At 42.0% G+C, this 21,595-nt stretch overlaps 1 protein-coding gene across 3 annotated transcripts; it reads left to right on the forward strand.

The window, feature by feature from the left end:
* The first annotated feature begins 2,363 nt into the window (after positions 1–2,363).
* Positions 2,364–20,901, forward strand: LOC118365442 (uncharacterized). Of its 3 annotated transcripts, none has more exons than XM_035747654.2 (6): positions 2,364–2,903; positions 4,000–4,043; positions 6,927–6,992; positions 7,083–7,149; positions 18,825–19,137; positions 19,281–20,901. In XM_035747654.2, exons 1-6 carry the CDS (start codon positions 2,835–2,837, stop codon positions 19,955–19,957), a joined length of 1,236 nt encoding a protein of 411 aa, XP_035603547.1. In that variant the 5' UTR covers positions 2,364–2,834; the 3' UTR covers positions 19,958–20,901. The 3 variants fall into 3 exon arrangements, with proteins under 3 accessions (XP_035603547.1, XP_035603548.1, XP_035603550.1); XM_035747655.2 differs by having other exon boundaries at positions 2,366–2,903; positions 18,843–19,137; XM_035747657.2 differs by lacking the exon at positions 2,364–2,903 and adding an exon at positions 3,376–3,408.
* The last annotated feature ends 694 nt before the right edge of the window (positions 20,902–21,595 follow it).

Raw genomic sequence — 21,595 nt, forward strand, 5'->3', positions numbered from 1 at the left:
AGGGAGCTTGGCCCCAGTGATGTACTGGGCCGTACTTACCACCTTCTGTAGCGCCTTGCGGTCGGCTGCCTTGCAGTTGCCGTAACAAGCGGTGATACAGTCAGTCAAGATGCTTTCAAAGGCGCAGCTTGTTGAACTGCCTAGAAGGCCAGTATCCTGGAGTCGCCTCTTCACTGTTGACATTGAGACTGGTGTTTTGCGGGTACTATTTCATGAAGCTACCAGTTGAGGACATGTGAGGCATCTGTTTCTCAAACTAGACACTTTAATGTACTTGTCCTCTTGCTCAGTTGTGCACCGGGGCCTCCCATTCCTCTTTCTATTCTGGTTAGGGCCAGTTTGCGCTGTTCTGTGAAGGGAGTAGTACACAGCGTTGTACGAGATCTTCAGTTTCTTGGCAATTTCTCGCATGGAATAGCCTTCATTTCTCAGAACAAGAACAGACTGATGAGTTTCAGGAGAAAGTTCTTTGTTTCTGGCCATTTTGAGCCTGAAATCGAACCCACAAATGCTGATGCTCCAGATACTCAACTATGACGTTAGTGATCTTCAGGGCGGAGCTCTAGAAAGAGGCCCGAGTTTCCGACTTGGAATTCCGAGTTGGATGATCGTTCACTCCACTGAATAGCATGCTAGTGATTGCTTTGTGATGATTGCAGTTAGCAACTGATTCCTTCCAAACTACTCATTGTTGAATTTGCGATTTCCAACTTGTTGTGTAATGTTTATGTCCAATGGCCGATGAGCACCAATACGTTTTATCTATCATTTCTCTTCATATGACAAGGATTGAAAAGGATTTACCAGTAGATTGTCAATTTGATTCATGATGATGACTGCTAGCTTGCTAGCTAAGATTTTGAAATATGATGTAAACATTATCAGTCCAATCAAAGCTACTGCAGATATAACGTGATTTGACGTAATTGTATCTGTGGCCAATGACCTGAGCCAATCATGGTGCAACTAGAGAACATTACCAACCCCTACGCTCTGTATTTTCGCTGGCTGCCCCACCACCACAGAAAGCACTGAGCTCGGCTGAAACACCTGCATTTTGGAGCTGCCTTATTCAAAAAAAGCGGAAAAGAGACCATGTTTGTATGTGGCTTTATTAACTCAATTATATTGTTTATTGTTTTTTTTTTACATTGTTTGCAAACTGATATGTGACACATATTGAGGCCAAAATAACATGCAAAAAAACTGGTGGGCCTGCCCGATATGGCGGGTCACCACCGTGCGTTGTACATGGAGAAATGAAATAAACATTCTATCAAATTACCCTAAGATAAGAGTGGTTGGGGCGAGTCTGTGTAAGAAAATTATTTGTGTCATTAATCAAATGATTATTAAATGAGGCTCTACATATTTTGGTTGAAAAACATAATACTATTTCCTTTAGAAACCATTGTCGTTTTTCCAATCTTGTACTTATCTTGTTTGGTTTTTGGTTACATGTACTGTAGAAGAAATATGCCTTCTTTTAGTTATTTTAGAAGCCCCTTGCTGTGTAATTAATGGCCGGAGTGCCATATTTGGAACCATTTATGCACACCGATGGAGGTGTAGACATTCCCCAACCAAACTGCAGAAGGCTTTCATTTCCAATTCAGATCTTTCCTGTCCATTCAACTGTTACATAAAACTACACTGTCCCAGTCCCAGAATCTTGCAATATACAATTTAATTTCCTAACCATCACACAAATAGGTGCACAGACATCTTCTGGATATCAGATCCCCAATTGTTTAAAGAGATTTAAAGCACGTTCTCTGTTGGTTCAATGTTGAGATGAGCCTGTTTCATCTGTTGTGTGGATCAAGTTACAGTTTATGCATCAATTCCATATGAATAGGGAAATAAAATAGGTACTAAAATGATGAAATGAGATGGTGCCTATATTTCCTATTAATTCGGGATAGAGGCATGTACATAGCTTGATAACAGATAGCCTAGCATCACATGGGACCTGGAATTATGTTGACATTAGATAATTATCCTGGATATTTTAACAATGTGGAAAACAGTCATGTGCCAAAAATAGGACAATAGTATTTAAAGAAAACAAACCATAAAACGCATTTAAGAGTTTATAGAATAATACACATATTCTTGAAATAATGTGTTTTGTAATAGTGAAAGACCCGGGCATGCCAACGATGATCAATTATATTGACAAGATAGTCGAGTGGCCATTCTAACAATGGAAATACATGTCTTCAAAGATGGAAGGCACCGGGAGAAGGCGCGATCAGGTGGGACCATTCTAACCAATGAGAGGGCAGATACGCGTGTGAACAAGAGGCACAACTCAAATATAAAGTCGTTTTTTTCAGTTGACGAAATACCACGTGTGTCCACTTATATCAGTGCATTCGCAACAACCTAAACATTACGAAAGTTCTATTCTATCAAATAATCCTCACGTAGCAAATTAGCAAACATTACTCAGTTCGTGGTCCTATTTTCGTGGGACAGATTTTGGGCGAAGTAAACCCTCTCGCTTAGCCTCTTCTCTGTCCATTATTGGGGGCTCGGTGCATCGTACCAGAGTCAGAGGGAGCGCGCTTGACTAAAGCACGCGCCAGGCAGTGATGTGTCGCAGATTTTTAAAACTCAGAAAGATAACCTAAAATACCGCTCAACTATCCAATACGTGCATGTGAGTAAGTGATAAAGACTCCGATAATAGAAAAGGGTTGTAGAGTAGGCAAAAAGCTTGTTTTAGCCGCTGCAGCGAGTTTTGGGGATTTGGGGGTTATTTTTCTTGGAAAGAACGAGAAACATTTCGCGTTCCCTGTTTTGAGCGTGCGACAAGCAGCCTTGGAGCGATGGAACTGTCATCTATAGGCGAACAAGTGTTTGCAGTTGAATCAATAACCAAGAAGAGAGTCAGAAAGGTAAGCAATGTAGCCGTGCTTCCGAATAGAAATGTAGTCTACCTATCATTGGTGTCTTATGGTTTTAACAGCCAATGTACTACCTGTAATCTTACAGAGTATATATCAGCCATTACACAAAAGTATTGCTACGCACTTTCCGTAGTTTACGCTAGACATTAATATTGTCATTCTGCTCCGTGAAAGCTGCTAATTCTAACACGCAAAAAGTTTAAAATATTTTTTTTCTGCACATAATGTTGCCTATAGGCTACATCATTTTCAATAAAGAGATTGTGGAATCTTTTCGTTTCCCTTGGTTTGTGTATGTTGTATGTTCTGGATACAGACTACTACCTCAAGTAGTAAAATATAAAAGGGGTGTGTTTAGCAAAATCGGGTCTCATCGTGGGGTATCACTGGTGGGATTGTCCGCGCGGCCAATGTGTGTGAGCTACGCAGTTTATTTGTACGTTATGCCAACAGGAGGAGAACAGAGGACGGGAAGATGGATTGGGGTATCTGGGTGAAAAAAAACTGCTGTGTAATGTTACACCTCGCATGATCCATTCAATATTGTCCGATTATGTTGTTGTAGTATGATCATCACAATGAGCCTATGTTATTGTTTTGTATGGTATGAAACTTACTATGCATTTACTTATGCATTATTTTGTAAAGTTGGTTTGAAAATGGAAGATTATAATACAGTAATGTTTCATTCTATGTGTTGAGTATTCTATACACGCACACCATACAATTATATTATCAATGGGTGGTCCAAAGCGGAGACCTTCGCTGTGCAGCACGTTGCGCAATACGAGTTGTTTACATGTAAAGTCCTACCTATTTCCATCGCTTTTTGACGCTCAAGAAAATGATTTTACATAAAACCCATCCATGTGCGATCACGTCATCACAATAGTAGAGTTCGAGGCCTTTACATTGACGTCATCTCGTACAATCTCCATTTGAAAATACAATTACCCCAATGAGCTCGACACCGACCCTTTAAAACGACAGTCATCTTTTTATGCTCCTTGAACTACCGTAACAAAGAGTACTAATTGTGTTATTTGCTCTCTTGCTAAATGTGCCTTTCTCTTTTGCTTCTTAGGGTAATGTGGAATACTTATTGAAGTGGCAGGGATGGCCACCAAAGTAAGTACTCTTCTTATTAATTAGTGAATGCAATACAAATCTGTATGAGTCATGTATGTATGACCTGGGTACATATAGTGCCTTCAGAAATTATTTCCACCCATTGACGTTTTCCATATTTTGTTGTGTTACAGCCTGAATTTAATATTGATTAAATGTAGATTTGTTTGGTCACTCACTGGCCTACACACAATACCCCATAATGTCAAAGTAGAATTATATTTTTTGAAATATTTACAAATGAATTACAAATGAAAAGCAGAAATGTCTTGTGTCAATGAGTATTCAACCCTTTTGTTATGGCCTAAATAAGTTAAGGAGTAAACATTTGCCTAACAAGTCACATAATAAGATGCTTGGACTCACTCTGTGTGCAATAATAGTGTTGAACATGATTTTTTTACGACTACCTCATCTTTGTACCCTACACATACAATTATCTGTAAGGTCCCTCAGTTGAGCAGTGAATGTCAAACACATTAAACCACAAAGACCAGGGAGGTTTTCCAATGCCTCGCCAGGAGGCCTATTGGTAGATGGGTAAAACAAAATGTAGGTGTCCTTCCTAACTCAGTTGCTGGAGAGTAAGGACATCGCTGGGGGATTTCACCATGATGCCAATGATGACTTTAAAACATTTTAATGGCTGTGATAGGAGAAAACTAAGGATAGATCCACAACGTTGTAGTTACTCCACAATACTAACCTAATTGACAGAGTGAAAAGAAGGAAGCCTGTACAGAGTAAAATACTGCAAAAAAATGTGGCAAAGCTATTAACTTTTTGTTCGGAATACAAAATGTTATGTTATGTTTGGGGAAAATCCAATACAACACATTAATGAGTACCACTCTCCATATTTCCAAACATAGGGGTGGCTGCATCATGTTATGTGTATGCTTGTAATCGTTAAGGACTGGGGAGTTTTTCAGGATTAAAAGCTAAGCACATGCAAAATCCTAGAGGAAAACCTGGTTCAGTCTACTTTCCACCAGACACTGGGAGATGAATTCACCTTTAAGCAAGACAATTACCTAAAACACAAGGCCAAATCTACACTGGAGTTACTTAACAAGAAGACGGTGAGTGGCAGAGTTACAGTTGTGACTTAAATCTATAGCAAGACCTGAAAATGGTTGTCTAGCAATGATCAACAACCAATTTGACAGAACTTGAAGAATTTTGAAAACAATCATGTGCAAATTCTTCACAATCCAGGTGTGGAAAGCTCTTAGAGACTTACCCAGAAAGAATCACAGCTGAAATCGATGCAAAAGCTGATTCTAACATGTATTGAATCAGGGGGTTGAATATTTACGTAAATTAGATATTTCTGTAGTTAATTTTCAATAAATTGGCAAAATGTCTAAAACATGTTTTCGCTTTGTCTTTGTGGGGTATTGTATGTAGATGGATGAGAAAATATGTTTAATCCGTTTTGAATTCAGGCTGTAACACAACAGAATGTGGAATAAGTCAAGGGGTGTGAATACTTTCTGAAGGCACTGTAATGTTCCCTCTGCTTCTGATGTCTTAGTAAAAACCTCATATCATTGGTTAAAGTGCCTCATATTTAACACCCCTAATTCCGATTTCCTTAATCAAGGAAGTACACTGACAGGAGAACTGGCAACCACCGTACGCCATTTGGTGCATTTTCGTAATGTGAAGAGTCCGTCCAGATCCAGCGTTAATCCGATTCCGCACGCATCTAAAACTGAAGGGTACCCTTGTTTACCAACACTTTCAATAGAAATAGAGGGGTATACTACGACACTAGCTAGATCTACTCAGGATTTTCTAAAGCTAGCTAGCTTCACTAAGCTTCATATTCCAGCTCAGGCTTCATCCATGTTACGACCATGCATTTAGATTCTTCAGCTGCCGCTAACTCCAGCCAGGTTTGTAACTGCGCTTGCATGTCGCACATGGCTAGTCGAATGCAGAAATCTTCATTGATAAAACGCTGAAACAGCAATCCATCAGCAAGTCTGTGCCACATTTGAGGTTTTTGCTGAAATGAAAGAAATTATCCTGCAAATTCAGCAGGCTATGGTGTGAAATGGGTTATTGGAAGTGGTGTCTTTTTATTACACAATTTTTAAGGCTGTCTTTGTGTGCACGAGCACCTTTCCCCCCCCCCACCCACACCTATCGATTAAATTATTGTATTAAGTCATACGAAAATTGTACTGTGTGTGACGTTTGAAATTCTCACTACACATTGGTAAATGTGTAGTGAGATACTGTAGGGTATTTGAATATTATTAACACAATAAAATATTTAACCAGCCGTCTTAAGTGGTTTCAGCGAATGAAGGGGATGATGACGTTCTTTTTGCGAGAGGGAGGGGATCTGATTTGATTGGTCCTCAACTCTCAGCTCAAGCACTTCATTTAGGATGAAGTGAATTTAGCCTGCCCCAGAGCAGGTTATAGCTAAAGTATTTGTTGCCATATAAATTTACCTGGCTAAAAGGTGAGCCACCTTCGTGTCAACAGTTATCCAGAGTTGAACTCAGAATTGACCAAAGTTAGCTCGCTAACACTCTATCCCGCTACGTAGTATACCCCTCAGGAGTCAAGACAAGTGGGAAAAACATAACAAATTCCAGAACGACTCACTTGCGCAATAGAGGTTGACATTTAAGTGTCTGGTGATTGATTTGGTGTATTTGTAATGATATCTCTTGACAATTTACAATCTGCCTGGGTTTTAAATGGTAAGGTATAACCGCTTGCAGTCTCTATACATAAATTAATTGAAAGTTCCCATATGATTCTATAACAACTCCTGTCATTGTACCTCCTTTCCTTATTCAAGGGGATCATGCCATGATGATCCTGCATGAACAGTGCTTATAGAGTGTGATTGTTTTACAGGTACAGCACCTGGGAACCAGAGGACCACATACTGGACCCACGCCTGGTGCTGGCTTATGAAGAGAAGTGAGTAGTACTGAGAGTGCTGTTAGTATGAATACTGCATACTACTTCTTCTCTAGCCATTGCAATTTCATATTTTCTGTGTCTTATCAGGGAGGAGAAGGACCGAGCCCTGGCATACCGCAGGAAAGGACTCAGACCACGAAGACTCGTCTTGCGGGTACAGCGCTTACCTTTCTCCTTGTTCAGAACATCCACTTTCTTAATACATTTCTATGTCCCTTACAATAACATAGCAATTACACAAATGACAATACTTAATAGTATATTAAGTTATTTTTAGCCTGCATCACACGAAGCAATTTGTGTCATCTCAAGCAACTTTGCTGATACATGAAGCAATTCAAACGCAACTGAAATTGCATGCAACGTCCAATCTTGTGAAACATCACGGTTACATAAATTATTTGATAATCCAAATGTTTGCTAATTTTAACAACATTGATATACAGTGCAATCGCAAAGCATTCAGATCCCTTGACTTTTTCAACATTTTGTTACGTCACAACCTTATTCTACAATGGATGAAATAAAAACATTTCCTAATCAATCTACACACATACCCCATAATGACAAAGCGAAAACAGGTTTTTAGAAATGTTTGCAAATGTATTAAAAATAAAAAACAGATACCTTATTTACCTAAGTATTCAGAACCTTTGCTATGAGACTAGACATTTTGCTCAGGTGCATCCTGATTCCATTGATCATCTGTGAGATGTTTCTACAACTTGATTGGAGTCCACCTGTGGTAAATTCAATTGATTGGATATGATTTGGAAAGGCACACACCTGTCTATATGAGTTCCCACAGTTGACAGTGCATGTCAGAGAAATATCCAAGCCATGAGGTCAAAGGAATTGTCCATAGAGCTCAGAGACAGGATTGTGTCGAGGCACAGGTCTGGGGAAGGGTACCAAAACATTTCTGCAGCATTGAAGGTCCCCAAGAAAATATCATTCTTAAATGGAAGAAGTTTGGAACCACCAAGACTCTTCCTAGAGCTGGCCGACTGGCCAAACTGAGCAATCGGGGGAGAAGGGCCTTGGTCAGGGAGGTGACCAAGAAGCCGATGGTCACTCTGAAAGAGCTCCAGAGTTCTTCTGTGGAGATGAGAGAACCTTCCAGAAGGACAACCATCTCTGCAGCACTCTTCCAATCAGGCCTTTATGGTAGAGTGGCCAGATGGAAGCCACTACTCAGAAAATAGCTGTGCAGCGATGCTCTCCATCCAACCTGACAGAGCTTGAGAGGATCTGCAGAGAAGAATGGGAGACACTCCCCAAATGCAGGTGTGCCAAACTTGTAGCATCATACCCAAGAAGACTCGAGGCTGTAATCGCTGCCAAAGGTGCTTCAACAAAGTACTGAGTAAAGGGTCTGAATACTTATGTAGATGTGATATTTCCAAAAACCTGTTTTCTTCTTAATCATTATGGCGTATTGTGTGTAGATTGATGAGGGGGAAGAAACAAGTTAATACATTTTAGAATAACGCTGTAACGTAATAAATGTGGAAAAAGTCAAGAAGTCTGAATACTTTCTGTATTTACTGTAAATTTACAGCCCTCTTTTCCCCAATAAAATGAAATGCGCAACGTTGATTCAAAGTCTCTTGGGTGACCAGGACATGCGTGTGTCCTAATAGGGTGAGGAGACAAAGTAGCCAGTGGTGGTTGGAGTTCTGGGGCCTGACCAGCTTGCACAATATCCTTCCTGTATGACTGGGGCTGTGGGGGGGGGGTCAGTTTCCATTTCTAGAGTTCAGTATAGGCAGTCAGCAAATGCAGCTTGTATGCCAATGAGACCCATTGACTAACTGGACATCACACAGCTCCAGACACATATACATTTGATCCATGGGCATTGATGGACAGTTGGTGGGTTGCAGAGGAAGTGGAGCTGATTAAGCATGGTGCACAAAGACCACTATCTCAGTCAATCCCCAGCCACCATAAACGATCACATACAGCAAGTTTTACCATCCAGGGGTGCCTCTTGTTTGCCATTAATGGCATATTTTCTTTATAGGTACAGTTAAAGTCTGAAGTTTACATACACTTAGGTTGGAGTCATTAAAACTTGTTTTTCAACCACTCCACAGATTTCTTGTTTAACAAACTATAGTTTTGGCATGTCAGTTAGGACATCTACTTTGTGCATGACAAAAGTAATTTTTCCAACAATTGTTTACAGACAGATTATTTCACATATAATTCACTGTATCACAATTCCAGTGGGTCAGAAGTGTACATACACTAAGTTGAATGTGCCTTTAAACAGCTTGGAAAATTCCCGAAAATTGTCATGGCTTTAGAAGCTTCTGATAGGCTAATTGACATCATTTGAGTCAATTGGAGGTGTACCTGTGGATTTATTTCAAGGCCTACCTTCAAACTCAGTGCCTCTTTGCTTGACATCATGGGAAAATCAAAAGAAATCAGCCAAGACCTCAGAAAAAAATTTGTAGACCTCCACAAGTCTGGTTCATCCTTAGGAGCAATTTCCAAACGCCTGAAGGTACCATGTTCATCTGTACAAACAATAGTACGCAAGTATAAACACAGTGGGACCACGCAGCCGTCATACCGCTCAGGAAGGAGACGCGTTCTGTCTCCTAGAGATGAACGTACTTTGGTGCGAAAAGTACAAATCAATCCCAGAACAACAGGAAAGGACCTTGTGAAGATGGAGGAAACAGGTACAACGGTATCTATATAAACAGTAAAACAAGTCCTATATCGACATAACCTGAAACGCCGCTCAGCAATGAAGAAGCCACTGCTCCAAAACTGCCATAAAAAAAGCCAGTTTACGGTTTGCAACTGCACATGGGGACAAAGATCATACATTTTGAAGCCGAAGAACACCATCCCAACCGTGAAGCACGGGGATGGCAGCATCATGTTGTGGGGGTGCTTTGCTGCAGGAGGGACTGGTGCCCGTCACAAAATAGATAACATCATGAGGCAGAAAAATGATGTGGATATATTGAAGCAACATCTCAAGACATCAGTCAGGAAGTTAAAGCTTGGTCGCAAATGGATCTTCCAAATGGACAATGACCCCAAAGCATACTTCCAAAGTTGTGGCAAAGTGGCTTAAGGACAACAAAGTCAAGGTGTTGGAGTGGCCATCACAAAGCCCTGACCTCAATCCTATCGAAACTTTGTGGGCAAAACTGAAAAAAGGAGGCCTAAAACCTGACTCAGTTACACCAGCTCTGTCAGAAGGAATGGGTCAAAATTCACCCAACTTATTGTGGGAAGCTTGTGGAAGGCTACTTGAAACGTTTGACCCAAGTTAAACAATTTAAAAGACAATGCTACCGAACACTAATTGAGTGTATGTACACTTCTGACCCACTGGGAATGCGATGAAATAAATAAAAACTGTTATAAATCATTCCCTCTACTATTATTCTGACATTTCACATTTGTAAAATAAAATGGTGATCCTAACTGACCTAAGACAGATCATTTTTACTAGGATTAAATGTCAGGAATTGTGAAAAACTGAGTTTAAATGTATTTGGCTAAGGTGTATGCATACTTCTGACTTCAACTGTATGTTGGAATTACTGCACAGTTTTCCAGACCAATGCATATGTCCCCCCAGCATGAGAGCTCATTCTTTACAATGCAGCCCATTTCAGGGGTCACATGGGCTGGCCAGCCATGGTTGGTAGCAAAATATGTATGAGGGCAATGCACGCCATCAATTCCCAGACAGCATGTTGGCTGTTGAATGGCCTCCTGACATGTGGCAGTCCAGTTCCATGGTGTCTCTGTCTCTAGTAACTGCCTGAGGAGAGGACTGGTGGTGGAGTGGGCCCATCAGTGCAATTCCTATGACATGCCCACTAAGTTGATGGCATTTCTTGTCAATGAGTGTCAGATTGTGTTGGTTTATTGTAGTGAACACCTGCCTTGTGTGGTTGTATTCTCCCAATACACCATAATGTCACCAAGTCAACATATATGGCAACTCCCGGGCAGACCATGATTGTCTGGATGAAGCAATGTGCCAGCTCAACCTGAACAGTATAAGAGTGCACTGGAAACATCCCAATGTGCATCACAAATGAAGTGAGCCAGAGGAAGGTCATGTTCGATTCAGGCAGACGTATTGTACTAGCAATGAATCAAAGCTCACTTCTACATGATAAGGATGTGACTTAAGAGCCCAATCCTGGAGGTGCAAGTTATAGTACAGTGAGGGCAAGTTGTAGAACTAGGGAGAGGGTGCCAGAGTCAGGGGTTGGATGATTCTCGTTCCTTTCATTGGAGCCTCCCAGTTGCCTCATTAACACTCATAGGCTTGTGGTGTTGCCATCCCAAGCAGTCTGCTGCCTTTTTATACAGTGGCTTCAGAAAGTATTCATACCCCTTGACTTATTCAACATTTGTTGTGTTACAACCTGAATTCAAAATGTATTAAATATATATTTTTTTCTCTCACATAGCTACACACACTACCCCATAATGACAATGTGAAAACATGTTTTTTTTTAATTGTTGCAAATATATTGGGGGGAAAATACAGAAATATCTCATTTACATAAGTATTGACACAGTCAATACATGTTAGAATCTCTTTTGGCAGTGATTACAGCTGTGAGTCTTTAAGAGCTTTGCACACCATCAAGCTCTGTCAAGTTGGTTGTTGAATAATGCTAGACAGCCAATTTCAAGTTTTGCCATAGATCTTCAAGCCGATTTAAGACAAAACTGTAGCTATGTCACTAAGGAACATTCAATGTTTTATTGGTAAGCAACTCCAGTGTATATTTGGCCGTGTGTTTTAGGTTATTTTCCTGCTGAAAGGTGCATTTGTCTCCCAGTGTCTATTGGACAGTAGACTGAACCAGATTTTCCTCTAGGATTTTGCCTGTGCTTAGGTCTATTCAGTTTCTTTTTATCTTAAAAAATTCCCTTGTCGTTGCCGATGACAAGCATACCCATAACATGATGCAGCCACCACCATGCTTGAAATAGGAAGAGTGGTACTCAGTGAAGTAATGGATTTGGACATAAAGTAAATTTCATTGCCCAAAATTTTGCAGGGTTACTTTAGGGCCTTATTGCAAACAGGTGAGACAACTATTTTCACAGTTAATCAGGAAACCCAGATTATGGACATGATTTATCACTATCCTGGTCTGTCTCGACCAATTCTCTCGACTTCGCTATTATAAGACAGTTGTCTAGATAGCACAATATCCGTATACTGTCTGTCTGACTATGAATAGACAGACGGTGGTGTGTTTAACATGCGAAAAGGTCGTTTTCGTAATGATTTGTTCAACACCCTCAAAATCTAAGACCAGTCTCATGCCACTGCCTTTCTTTGGCACTCGAAAACATCTCTGATAATGACCCGTGTTTTTGTCTGCTTCCATAACTGGGCGAATAGCTCCTTTTCCTCCAAGGGAGGTTATTTCCTGTTCTAGAATAGGGGCCACTTGAGCTGAAACTGTCGTGGGTGTGACACCAGCGAACTGCAACGCGTAACCCTTCCAAATTGTATTCAGTACACAAGGGGGAGCTGCGCATGCATGTTTCCATACACTCAGTCTGCTGGACAGGTCTACTCTTTCTATTAGAGAGGGCAGGGCTGTCATTTGATTTGGAATAGCTAACTGGGCTACAGGCAGAGGCTGCTGTGCAGTTTGACGATTTATATTTTTGACTGTTTAGCCAAGTCACAGGCAGAGGCTGCTGTGCAGTTTGACGATTTATATTTTTGATAGGCCCGAAGAGCCCAGATACTGTGACAGGAGCATTTCGCAGCACGTTCTTCTCCCTTTCTGACATTTGGGTGAGGTTGAGCCATAAGTGACTGTGTACCACGACCGAGAATCCCATGATTCTGCCCGTGTCCTGGGCAGCACACCTTGTCATGTGTAGGGCGAAGTCTGTCGCCTTCCTGAGCTCAATGTACATCTCTGCAGTAGCCTGCTGTTCCCTGTCCCGGGCCTGGTAGGCCTGGACGATGGCCATGGTGTTTAACATGGCTGCTGACTTGGCCGGCTGCCTTGTTAGACTGGATGATAGCTGCGGCTTCACTGCCGCAGAGACTGCTGAGAGGTGTGAGGCTATGGTTTCTTTGAGCAGGGGCATGGATATATATCCCAGCTGAGGCTCTGTGTCGAAGCTCTGGTTGGGAGAGATTGTCTGTTTGGCTTCTCCCAGGATTGCCTCACCTCATTCCTGACATCTGAGAACAGGGGGAGGGGTCTAGGGCGGGGCTGACTATCATGCCAGAGACTGGGTGACTGACGGTGGGAAGTAAGCCCCTGCTAGTATGGTTTCAGGGGCTGGTTGTGGATCTGGCCAAGACAGGCCCAGCTTAGTCACAGCCCTGCCCAGGACCTCCATGAACTCCTTGTTGTAAGGGTCCTTGTCAGAGATCGTCACTCTCACTCTGAGCCCTTTCATCTGAGCCAGGATCTCCATAGGCGTCCCACTGACTGGCATGGAAGTCTCTCAGCTCCCGGTGTGCTGCGTCCTCGAAATAAGCAGCAGGTTGGGGAAGGGCAGAGGTGTGGAGGCTCTGTCGAGTATTGGAAAGCTGCACCTCACCCACTCGTCCGTAGGCTCCCGGGTGGTGGAGGGAAGGCAGGGGAACCCCGGAGCAGTGGATACAGAAGAAGGGGTCCACCTCAGAGCCACCTCCGTGCTCTGTTCCAAGCCATCGGGCGTAGTCTCTGTGACTGTCCCTCCCCGACATGTGTGCCTTGCACTTGAATTACTATTTTATCCTGGCAGAGAACGTCATCTCGGCCTGAGGAGAAAAATCATTCAAACTCCAAAACCTAATGGAATCCGTCTGGTACCTTTACTCAAAGCTTACGAACACTCTGAGTGTGATTGGGGAGGCGATTATTAAATAATGACCCCAGATTCTTTGGTCTCCTGCAAGTGTGACACATTAGCTAGCTAGCTAGCTAGCTAGCTAGAAGGACCACTAGCTAAGAGTGGCTAGCAAGCTAGCTGACTCAGGCTACTAAACGGACCGATGTTGAAGGAATCTAAAGAAAATACAAAATATACAGTACCAGTCAAAAGCTGGAACACACCTACTCATTCAAGGGTTTTTCTTTGTTTTGACTATTTTTTAAATTGTAGAATAATAGTGAAGACATCAAACTATGAAATAACACATATGGAATCATGTGGTAACCAAAAAAGTGTTTAACAAATCAAAATATATTTTTGATTCTTAAAAGTAGCCACCCTTTGCCTTGATGACAGCTTTGCACACTCTTGGCATTCTCTCCACCAGCTTCACCTGGAATGCTTTTCCAACAGTCTTGAAGGAGTTCCCACATATGCTGAGCACTTGTTGGCTGCTTTTCCGTCACTCTGCAGTCCAACTCATCCCAAACCATCTCAATTGGGTTGAGGTCGGGTGATTGTGGAGGCCAGGTCATCTGATGCAGCTCTCCATCACTCTCCTTCTTGGTCAAATAGCCCTTACACAGCCTGGAGGTGTGTTGGGTCATTGTCCTGTTGAAAAACAAATTATAGTCCCACTAAGCGCAAACCAGATGGGATGGTATATCGCTGCAGAATGCTGTGATAGCCATGCTGGTTAAGTGTGCCTTGAATTCTAAATAAATCACAGACAGTGTCACCAGCAAAGCACCATCACACCACCTCCTCCATGCTTCACAGTGGGCACCACACATGCGGAGATCATCCATTCACCTACTCTGCGTCTCTCAAAGCCACAGCAATGGAACAGAAATCTCAAATTTGAACTCATCAGTCCAAAGGGAAGATTTCCACTGGTCTAATGTCCATTGCTAGTGTTTCTTGACCCAAACTATTCTCTTCTTCTTATTGGTGTTCTTTAGTAGTGGTTTCTTTGCAGCAATTCACAGACGAAGGCCTGATTTCAAGAAGTCTCTTCTGAACAGTTGATGTTGAGATGTGTCTGTTATTTGAATCATTTATTTGGGCTGCAATCTGAGGTGCAGTTAACTCTAATGAACGTATCCTCTGCAGCAGGGGTAACTCTGGGTCTTCCTTTTGTGTGGCGGTCCTCATGAGAGCCAGTTTCATCATAGCACTTGATGGTTTTTGCAATTGCACTTGAAGAAACTTTCAAAGTTCTTGAAATTGTCTGCATTGACTGACCTTCATGTCTCAAAGTAATGATAGATTGTCATTTCTGCTTGCTTATTTGAGCTGTTCTTGACATAAAAGGGACTTTTAATAGGGCTATCTTGTGTATACCGCCCTACCTTGTCACAACACAACTGGTTGGAAAGAAATTCTATAAATTTACTTTTAACAAGGCACACCTGTTAATGTAAATGCATTCCCGGTGACTACCTCATGAAGCTGGTTGAGAGAATGCCCAGAGTGTGCAAAGCTGTCATCAAGGCAAAGGGTGGCTACTTTGAAGAATCTCAAATATATTTTAATTTGTTTAACACTTTTTTGTTTACTATATGATTCCATATGAGTAGGTGTGTCCAAACTTTTGACTGGTACTGTATGTTCTTCGCCGCTCGGTCGAAGTTGTAGGCTGTCTGAAATTGAGCAGTTTAGATGAAAAATAAGTATAGATGAATTTACAGATGATACGAATGGTGGCTTTGATAAACAGCAGTTGCTGAATAAAGCAAGAGTAACACTCTCCGGCAGGGCAGTGCGTATTATACCCTCTGGGGAGGGGCTAATCACTGCCTGCAGTGGCCAAGACGGGACTTGGGTGCTTTCATAGTTTAAAATGATTCAGTGGTGCTGTCTTACTACTTATAGCATAGTAAGAACTCGATTTCAAGATTAAGTAAAACTCAAACTGTTTTAAAGTCACCATTGGCCTTATGGTGAAATCCCTGAGCGGTTTCCTTCCTCTTCGGCAACTGAGTTAGGAAGGACTACTCTATATTTGTAGTGACTCGGGTGTGATGATACACCATCCACGATCTTTACCCATTTACTAATAGGTGCCCTTCTTCGCGAGGCAGTGGAAAACCTCAATGGTCTTTGTGGACGAATCTGTGTTTGAAAATGGATTTGGGGTCAAATGTCCTCATGTCTTTTTTGTATGTAGGGCAGACGATTGACTGCTCAAATTCCAAATTTGAGCAATATCAGAGCTTGCAATATTGGGTTAAATAAGCTTATGTGGCCCACCACCCCTCCAGCCAGGCATTATTCTGCCCTGTTTGAGTTTAGGGGGTGTGTCCCATCATCTATAAATGTAACTACTTTTGCAGTAAAATATTTTTACACAACCATCCATTTCATATACAGTGCCTTCAAAAAGTATCCAGACCCCTTGACTTTTTCCACATTTTGTTAGGTTACAGCCTTTTTCTAAAATTGATTAAATCGTTTTTTCCATTTCATCAATCTACACACATTACCCCATAATGACAAAGCAAAAATATATTTTTTAGACATTTTTGCTAATAAAAAAAATATTATTCAGACCCTGTACTCAGTACTTTGTTGAAGCACCTTTGGCAGCGATTCGTCTTGGATATGACGCTACAAGCTTGGCACACCTGTATTTCTGGTTCACCAACTACTTCTCAGAGTTCAGTGTGTCAAATCGGAGGGCCTGTTGTCCGGACCTCTGGCTGTCTCTATGGGGGTGCCACAGGATTCAATTCTCGGGTCGACTCTTTTCTCTGAAAACATCAATGATGTCGCTCTTACGGTTGGTGATTCTCTGATCCACTTCCATGCAGACGACACCATTCTGTATACTTCTGGCCCTTTGAACACTGTGTTAACAAACCTCAAGACGAGCTTCAATGCCATACAACTCTCCTTCCGTGGCCTCCAACTGCTCTTAAATGCAAGTAAAACTAAATGCATGCTCTTCAACCGATCGCTGCCAGCACCTGTCTAGCATCTCTACTCTGGACGGATCTGACTTAGAATATGTGGACAACTACAAATACCTAGGTGTCTGGTTAGACTGTAAACTCTCCTTCCAGACTCACATCAAGCATCTAGAATTAGCTTCCTATTTCGCAAAACAAAGCATCCTTCACTCATGCTGCCAAACATACCCTCGTAAAACTGACTATCCTACCGATCCTTGACTTCGGAGATGTCATTTACAAAATATTCTCCAACACTCTACTCGGCAAATTGGATGCAGTCTATTACAGTGCCATCCGTTTTGTCACCAAAGCCATATATACTACCAACCACTGCGACCTGTATGCTCTTGTTAGCTGGCCCTCGCTTCACATTTGTCACCAAACCCACTGGCTCCAGGTCATCTATAAGTCTTTGCTAGGTAAAGCCCCACCTTCTCAGCTCACTGGTCACCATAGCCGCACGCACCCGTAGTACGCGCTCCAGCAGGTATATTTCACTGGTCACCCCCAAAGCCAACTCCTCCTTTGGCCACCTTTCCTTCCAGTTCTCTGCTGCCAATGACTGGAACTAATTGCAAAAATCACTGAAGCTGGAGGCTCATATCCTCCTCACTAACTTTAAGCATCAGCTGTCAGAGCAGCTTACAGATCATTGCACCTGTACATAGCCCATCTGTAAATATCCCACTCAACTACCTCATCCCCATATTGTTTTTGTTTTTTGCTCCTTTGCACCCCAGTATCTCTTCTTGCACATTCATCCTCTACTCATCTATCACTCCAGTGTTTAATTGCTATATTGTAATTATTTTGCCACTATGGCCTATTTATTGCCTTACCTCACTAATCTTACTTAATTTGCACACACTGTATATAGACTTTTCTATTGTGTTATTGACTGTACGTTTGTTTATTTATTGGTGCATTTGGGCAAACTCCAAGTGGGCTGTCATGTGCCTTTTACTGTTGTCCTTCCGAAAAGTTCTCCCATCTCCACAGAGTATCTCTAGAGCTCTGTCAGAGTAACCATCGGCTTCTTGGTCACCTCTCTGACCAAGGACCTTCTCCCCTCGATTGCTCAGTTTGGCCGGGTTGCCAGCTCTAGAAAGAGTCTTGGTGGTTCTAAACTTCTTCCATTTAAGAAGAATGGAGGCCACTCTGTTCTTGGGGACCTTTGGTACCCTTCCCCAGATCTGTTGCTCGACACAACCCTGTCTCGGAGCTCTACGGACAAGTCCTTTGACCTCATGGCTTGGTTTTTGCTCTGACATGCACTGTCAACTGTGGGACCTTTTATATAGACAGGTGTGTGCCTTTCCAAATCATGTCAAATCAATTGAAGGTACCACAGGTGGACTCCAATGATGTTGCAGAAACATCTCATGGATGATCAATGGAAACAGGATGCACCTGAGCTCAATTTTTAGTCTGATAGCAAAGGGTCTGAATACTTATGTAAATAGGGTATTTCTGTTTTTATTTTTTTATTTTTTGCAAACATTTCTAAAAACCTGTTTTCGCTTTGTCATTATTGGGTATTGTGTGTAGATTGCTGAGGATTTTCTTTCTTTAATCCATTTTAGAATAAGGCTGTAACAAAATGTGGAAGAAGTTAAGGGGTCTGAATACTTATCGAAGGAATTGTATGGAAGACCTTAGAGATATGGAAAAACATGGTTGTGCTTTGTTATACCTCGGGTAGCGGTATCTCAAAGACTAAAACCCTTTTTGAAGATTGACCATTAGCGTACTAGGTCGGAGTTCCCGAACGGAACGATATGACCACTCATGTAAACTTTTTTCTGCGCCCTGATTGGACATTGCATACAGTCAGTTGCGTAACATAAGATTGATTTCTATCTCTTGCGTTGCAACCATGTTGCAGGCAATTTTTGGGGTGACACACTGAGCATCACTGATGCCACTTTGTTGCCATCAACAGAAATTGCGTCCAGTTTGCTACGTGTGACATCGGCTTTAGTCTTCTCTTCTCCTACAGAATATCTATGCCATGGACCTCCGTAGTGCACACAAAGTCCCAGATACCCCTCGTCTGCGCCTCTCCCTTACCCGCTCCATGGGCTCCGAGCTGGACCAGGGCAGTCTGCCATACAGGGCGGGGGAGGGAGGGAGCGTCTACCCCCGCCTGGCAAGACGCAAGAACAAGCAGAGGGTGTCCAAACCTGTGTCTGACAACAATTCCCTTCAACCACTGACCCGCATACAGGACCCCATGGAGCATGAATGGCAAGGCGCAGAGGAGAGACCGGAATCAGAGTTAACAACAGACACACGTGAAAACAGTCTATTCAGTTTGTTTTCTATCAAACATTTAATGAAACATTTGATCATCTATTTTTTTTATCTCGGTTTGAAGGTCAGGATTGGTCCTATTCGTGGTATATTGATCTCCTTTCCTGTGTCTTTCTCTCTTAAGGGCATAGCCGGTCAGAGTGCAGCTATCCCATGATGGAACAGGAGGTGGAGTCGACGACTGACAGAGTGGAGAGTTGTGGTTCCACACTGGGCTCTGGAGATGAGACATTGGGGGGTGGGGCCTTGTTGAGGGTGACAGGGGCAGGGTACAGGTCAGAGGGTGGGACCTCTGAAACTGGACAAGAACAAATGGATAGGACTGATCAATCAGAGAGCTGTGTTTCTGCAGAGGGTCCAGAAGACCTTAACATTAGCAATAGGTTAGTGGACAGTGACACAGAAGTGGAATTGGGGACAGATACCTTGATTGACAGGGTAGAAAGGTTAGGCACAGCTAATGCTATTGAGAGGGTAGAGGGGTTGGGGACAGATTATTTTATTGACAGGGTAGAGGAGATGGGGACACATATTCTGATTGACAGGGATAGCACTTCAGTGGTGGATGTTGGAGATGAAACCGTGGCTGATGGTTCTGTGGTCTGTACCGATGTTGAGGTTGCAGAGGAAGTGGTGGAGAATGACACAAAACGGCAAGGTGAAGAGGTTGTGACACAGTGTCCAGACAGAAGTGGCGCAGAAGTGAATCCTGGAAAAGTGATTGTGACCTATGTGACTATCAACTCTTTGACCGTAACTTTCAAAGAGGCCTTGGCAGCTGAAGGGTTTTTTAAGAGTTGAAGGACAGAGTTCTGAGAGAGGATTAGAGAACATGTGAGGTTATACATGAAATGCAGCCCATATGTTGAATTTACCACTTAGGAACATGTTTAGATAAACAACCACAATGTAATTTGTCATTAAAGATGTTTACAAAGCCTATGAGAGTAAATTGATACCAATTACTAGGGTTTTGGTAAGGTATTGTACCTTAGAGAATTGGGTGGTAATTTTCACGTTGTGTTTGGTTCTGGAAAGATGATTAGTAAGAGAGGATGAGGAAAGATGGATGAGGGAGAGAGCAGTTGACTCCTGAATGTCATATTTATAACATTACTACTTCTCCAACGTCTCTTATTCCAGGAGGCTCATTTCGGTTGCTCTTTTTTCTAACGCTTTTGTATGGTCGTCTGTCTTCCTCACTATTAACAGTAAGTTGTGCATGTCCCGTATGTCATGCACACCCTTGTCCTCCATTCGATTTGTTGGTTTGATTTCTATAACAAAGAAACAGAAAGGAAAGAAGGAATGCCTGGAGGGATAGAAGTTTAAGCATTTCAAGATGAAGGCTGGCTGCGTTGAAGTATTGTTGTTTTTCTTTATTTTACTTCTCAAATTAAGAGCCTACCTGATTCTAGTTTTGTATTACCATTTGATAGTCCACCCCTCTCGCTAAGCCTTTGTGCATTTCTAAAGAGGGGATATCAGTTTACACCACTCATTCCCAAATGTGTTTTAGGTCTCATCAGTTACTCCTTTTTCTAACGCATTTGTATAAAGTCGACTGTCTTCCTCAGTGTTTACAGTAAGTTATGCATGTCCTGTCAATCACGCACAGCCTTGTCCTTCATTTCATTCAATGTTTATTTCTATGACAAAAAAAGGAAAGAAGGAATTCCTGGAAGGATAGTTCAGCATTCCAAGATGAAGGCTGGCTGCGTTGAAGTATTGCTTTTACTTCCAGGTAAAACAAAAAGGCATATTCTTGTATTACCAATTGATAGTCCACCCCTCTCACGAAGCCTTTGTGCATTTCTGAAGAGGAGATATCAGCTTGCACATGTCCTACTGCAACAATGGTGTAAACTGAAGCAAATGTTCTCGGTTGTATTTATCGCATGTCACATGTAAAAGCTCAATTAAATGTCACGTGTTGAAAAATGTATCTTTGGTCACAATGACATGTCAAATGTCTTCTCTATACCATATGCCTAGAAATATATATAGTGTCAAATCTACTTGTGCTTGAGATTCATATAACCCCAACATTTTAGCATGGAATAAAACATGTTAGCAGTAACAGAAGTGTCCTCGCTGGTCCATTTTAGTAGCTTTTTTGGAAATGCATGTGCAGCAACTTGTGCCTCCTTTTATCACCACTAGGGGTCAGTCTCCTCAGGGAACCATGTACTTAGGTCAATCCACCCCAACCCCCCCCAAAATAAAAACACTAATTTGACGAGCTACAAGCAAAATTATTCAGCACATCTTTCATTTTCATTTTATTATTAAAAAAAAAAAAAACAGTATTTGAGTCCACAGTTCTTTGTACAGTAAAAAATATTAAATTAAACTCTCAAAGTTCTGAGCAGAAAGATAAATTGGGGTTGGGACAGCAATTATTCTGGGGCAGGAGAAGGGGACCAGTGCATTGGGCTC

The sequence above is a fragment of the Oncorhynchus keta genome, chromosome 32 (genome assembly GCF_023373465.1).
Source record: "Oncorhynchus keta strain PuntledgeMale-10-30-2019 chromosome 32, Oket_V2, whole genome shotgun sequence".
NCBI lineage: Eukaryota > Metazoa > Chordata > Actinopteri > Salmoniformes > Salmonidae > Oncorhynchus > Oncorhynchus keta.

Coding starts and splice junctions, on each gene's coding strand:
- LOC118365442 (XM_035747654.2), top strand. CDS start 2,835: ATGGAACTGTCATCTATAGGCGAACAAGTGTTTGCAGTTGAATCAATA. Junction 4,044..6,926: donor TGGCAGGGATGGCCACCAAA/GTAAGTACTCTT, acceptor ATTGTTTTACAG/GTACAGCACCTGGGAACCAG. Junction 7,150..18,824: donor CACGAAGACTCGTCTTGCGG/GTACAGCGCTTA, acceptor CATCGGCTTTAG/TCTTCTCTTCTCCTACAGAA.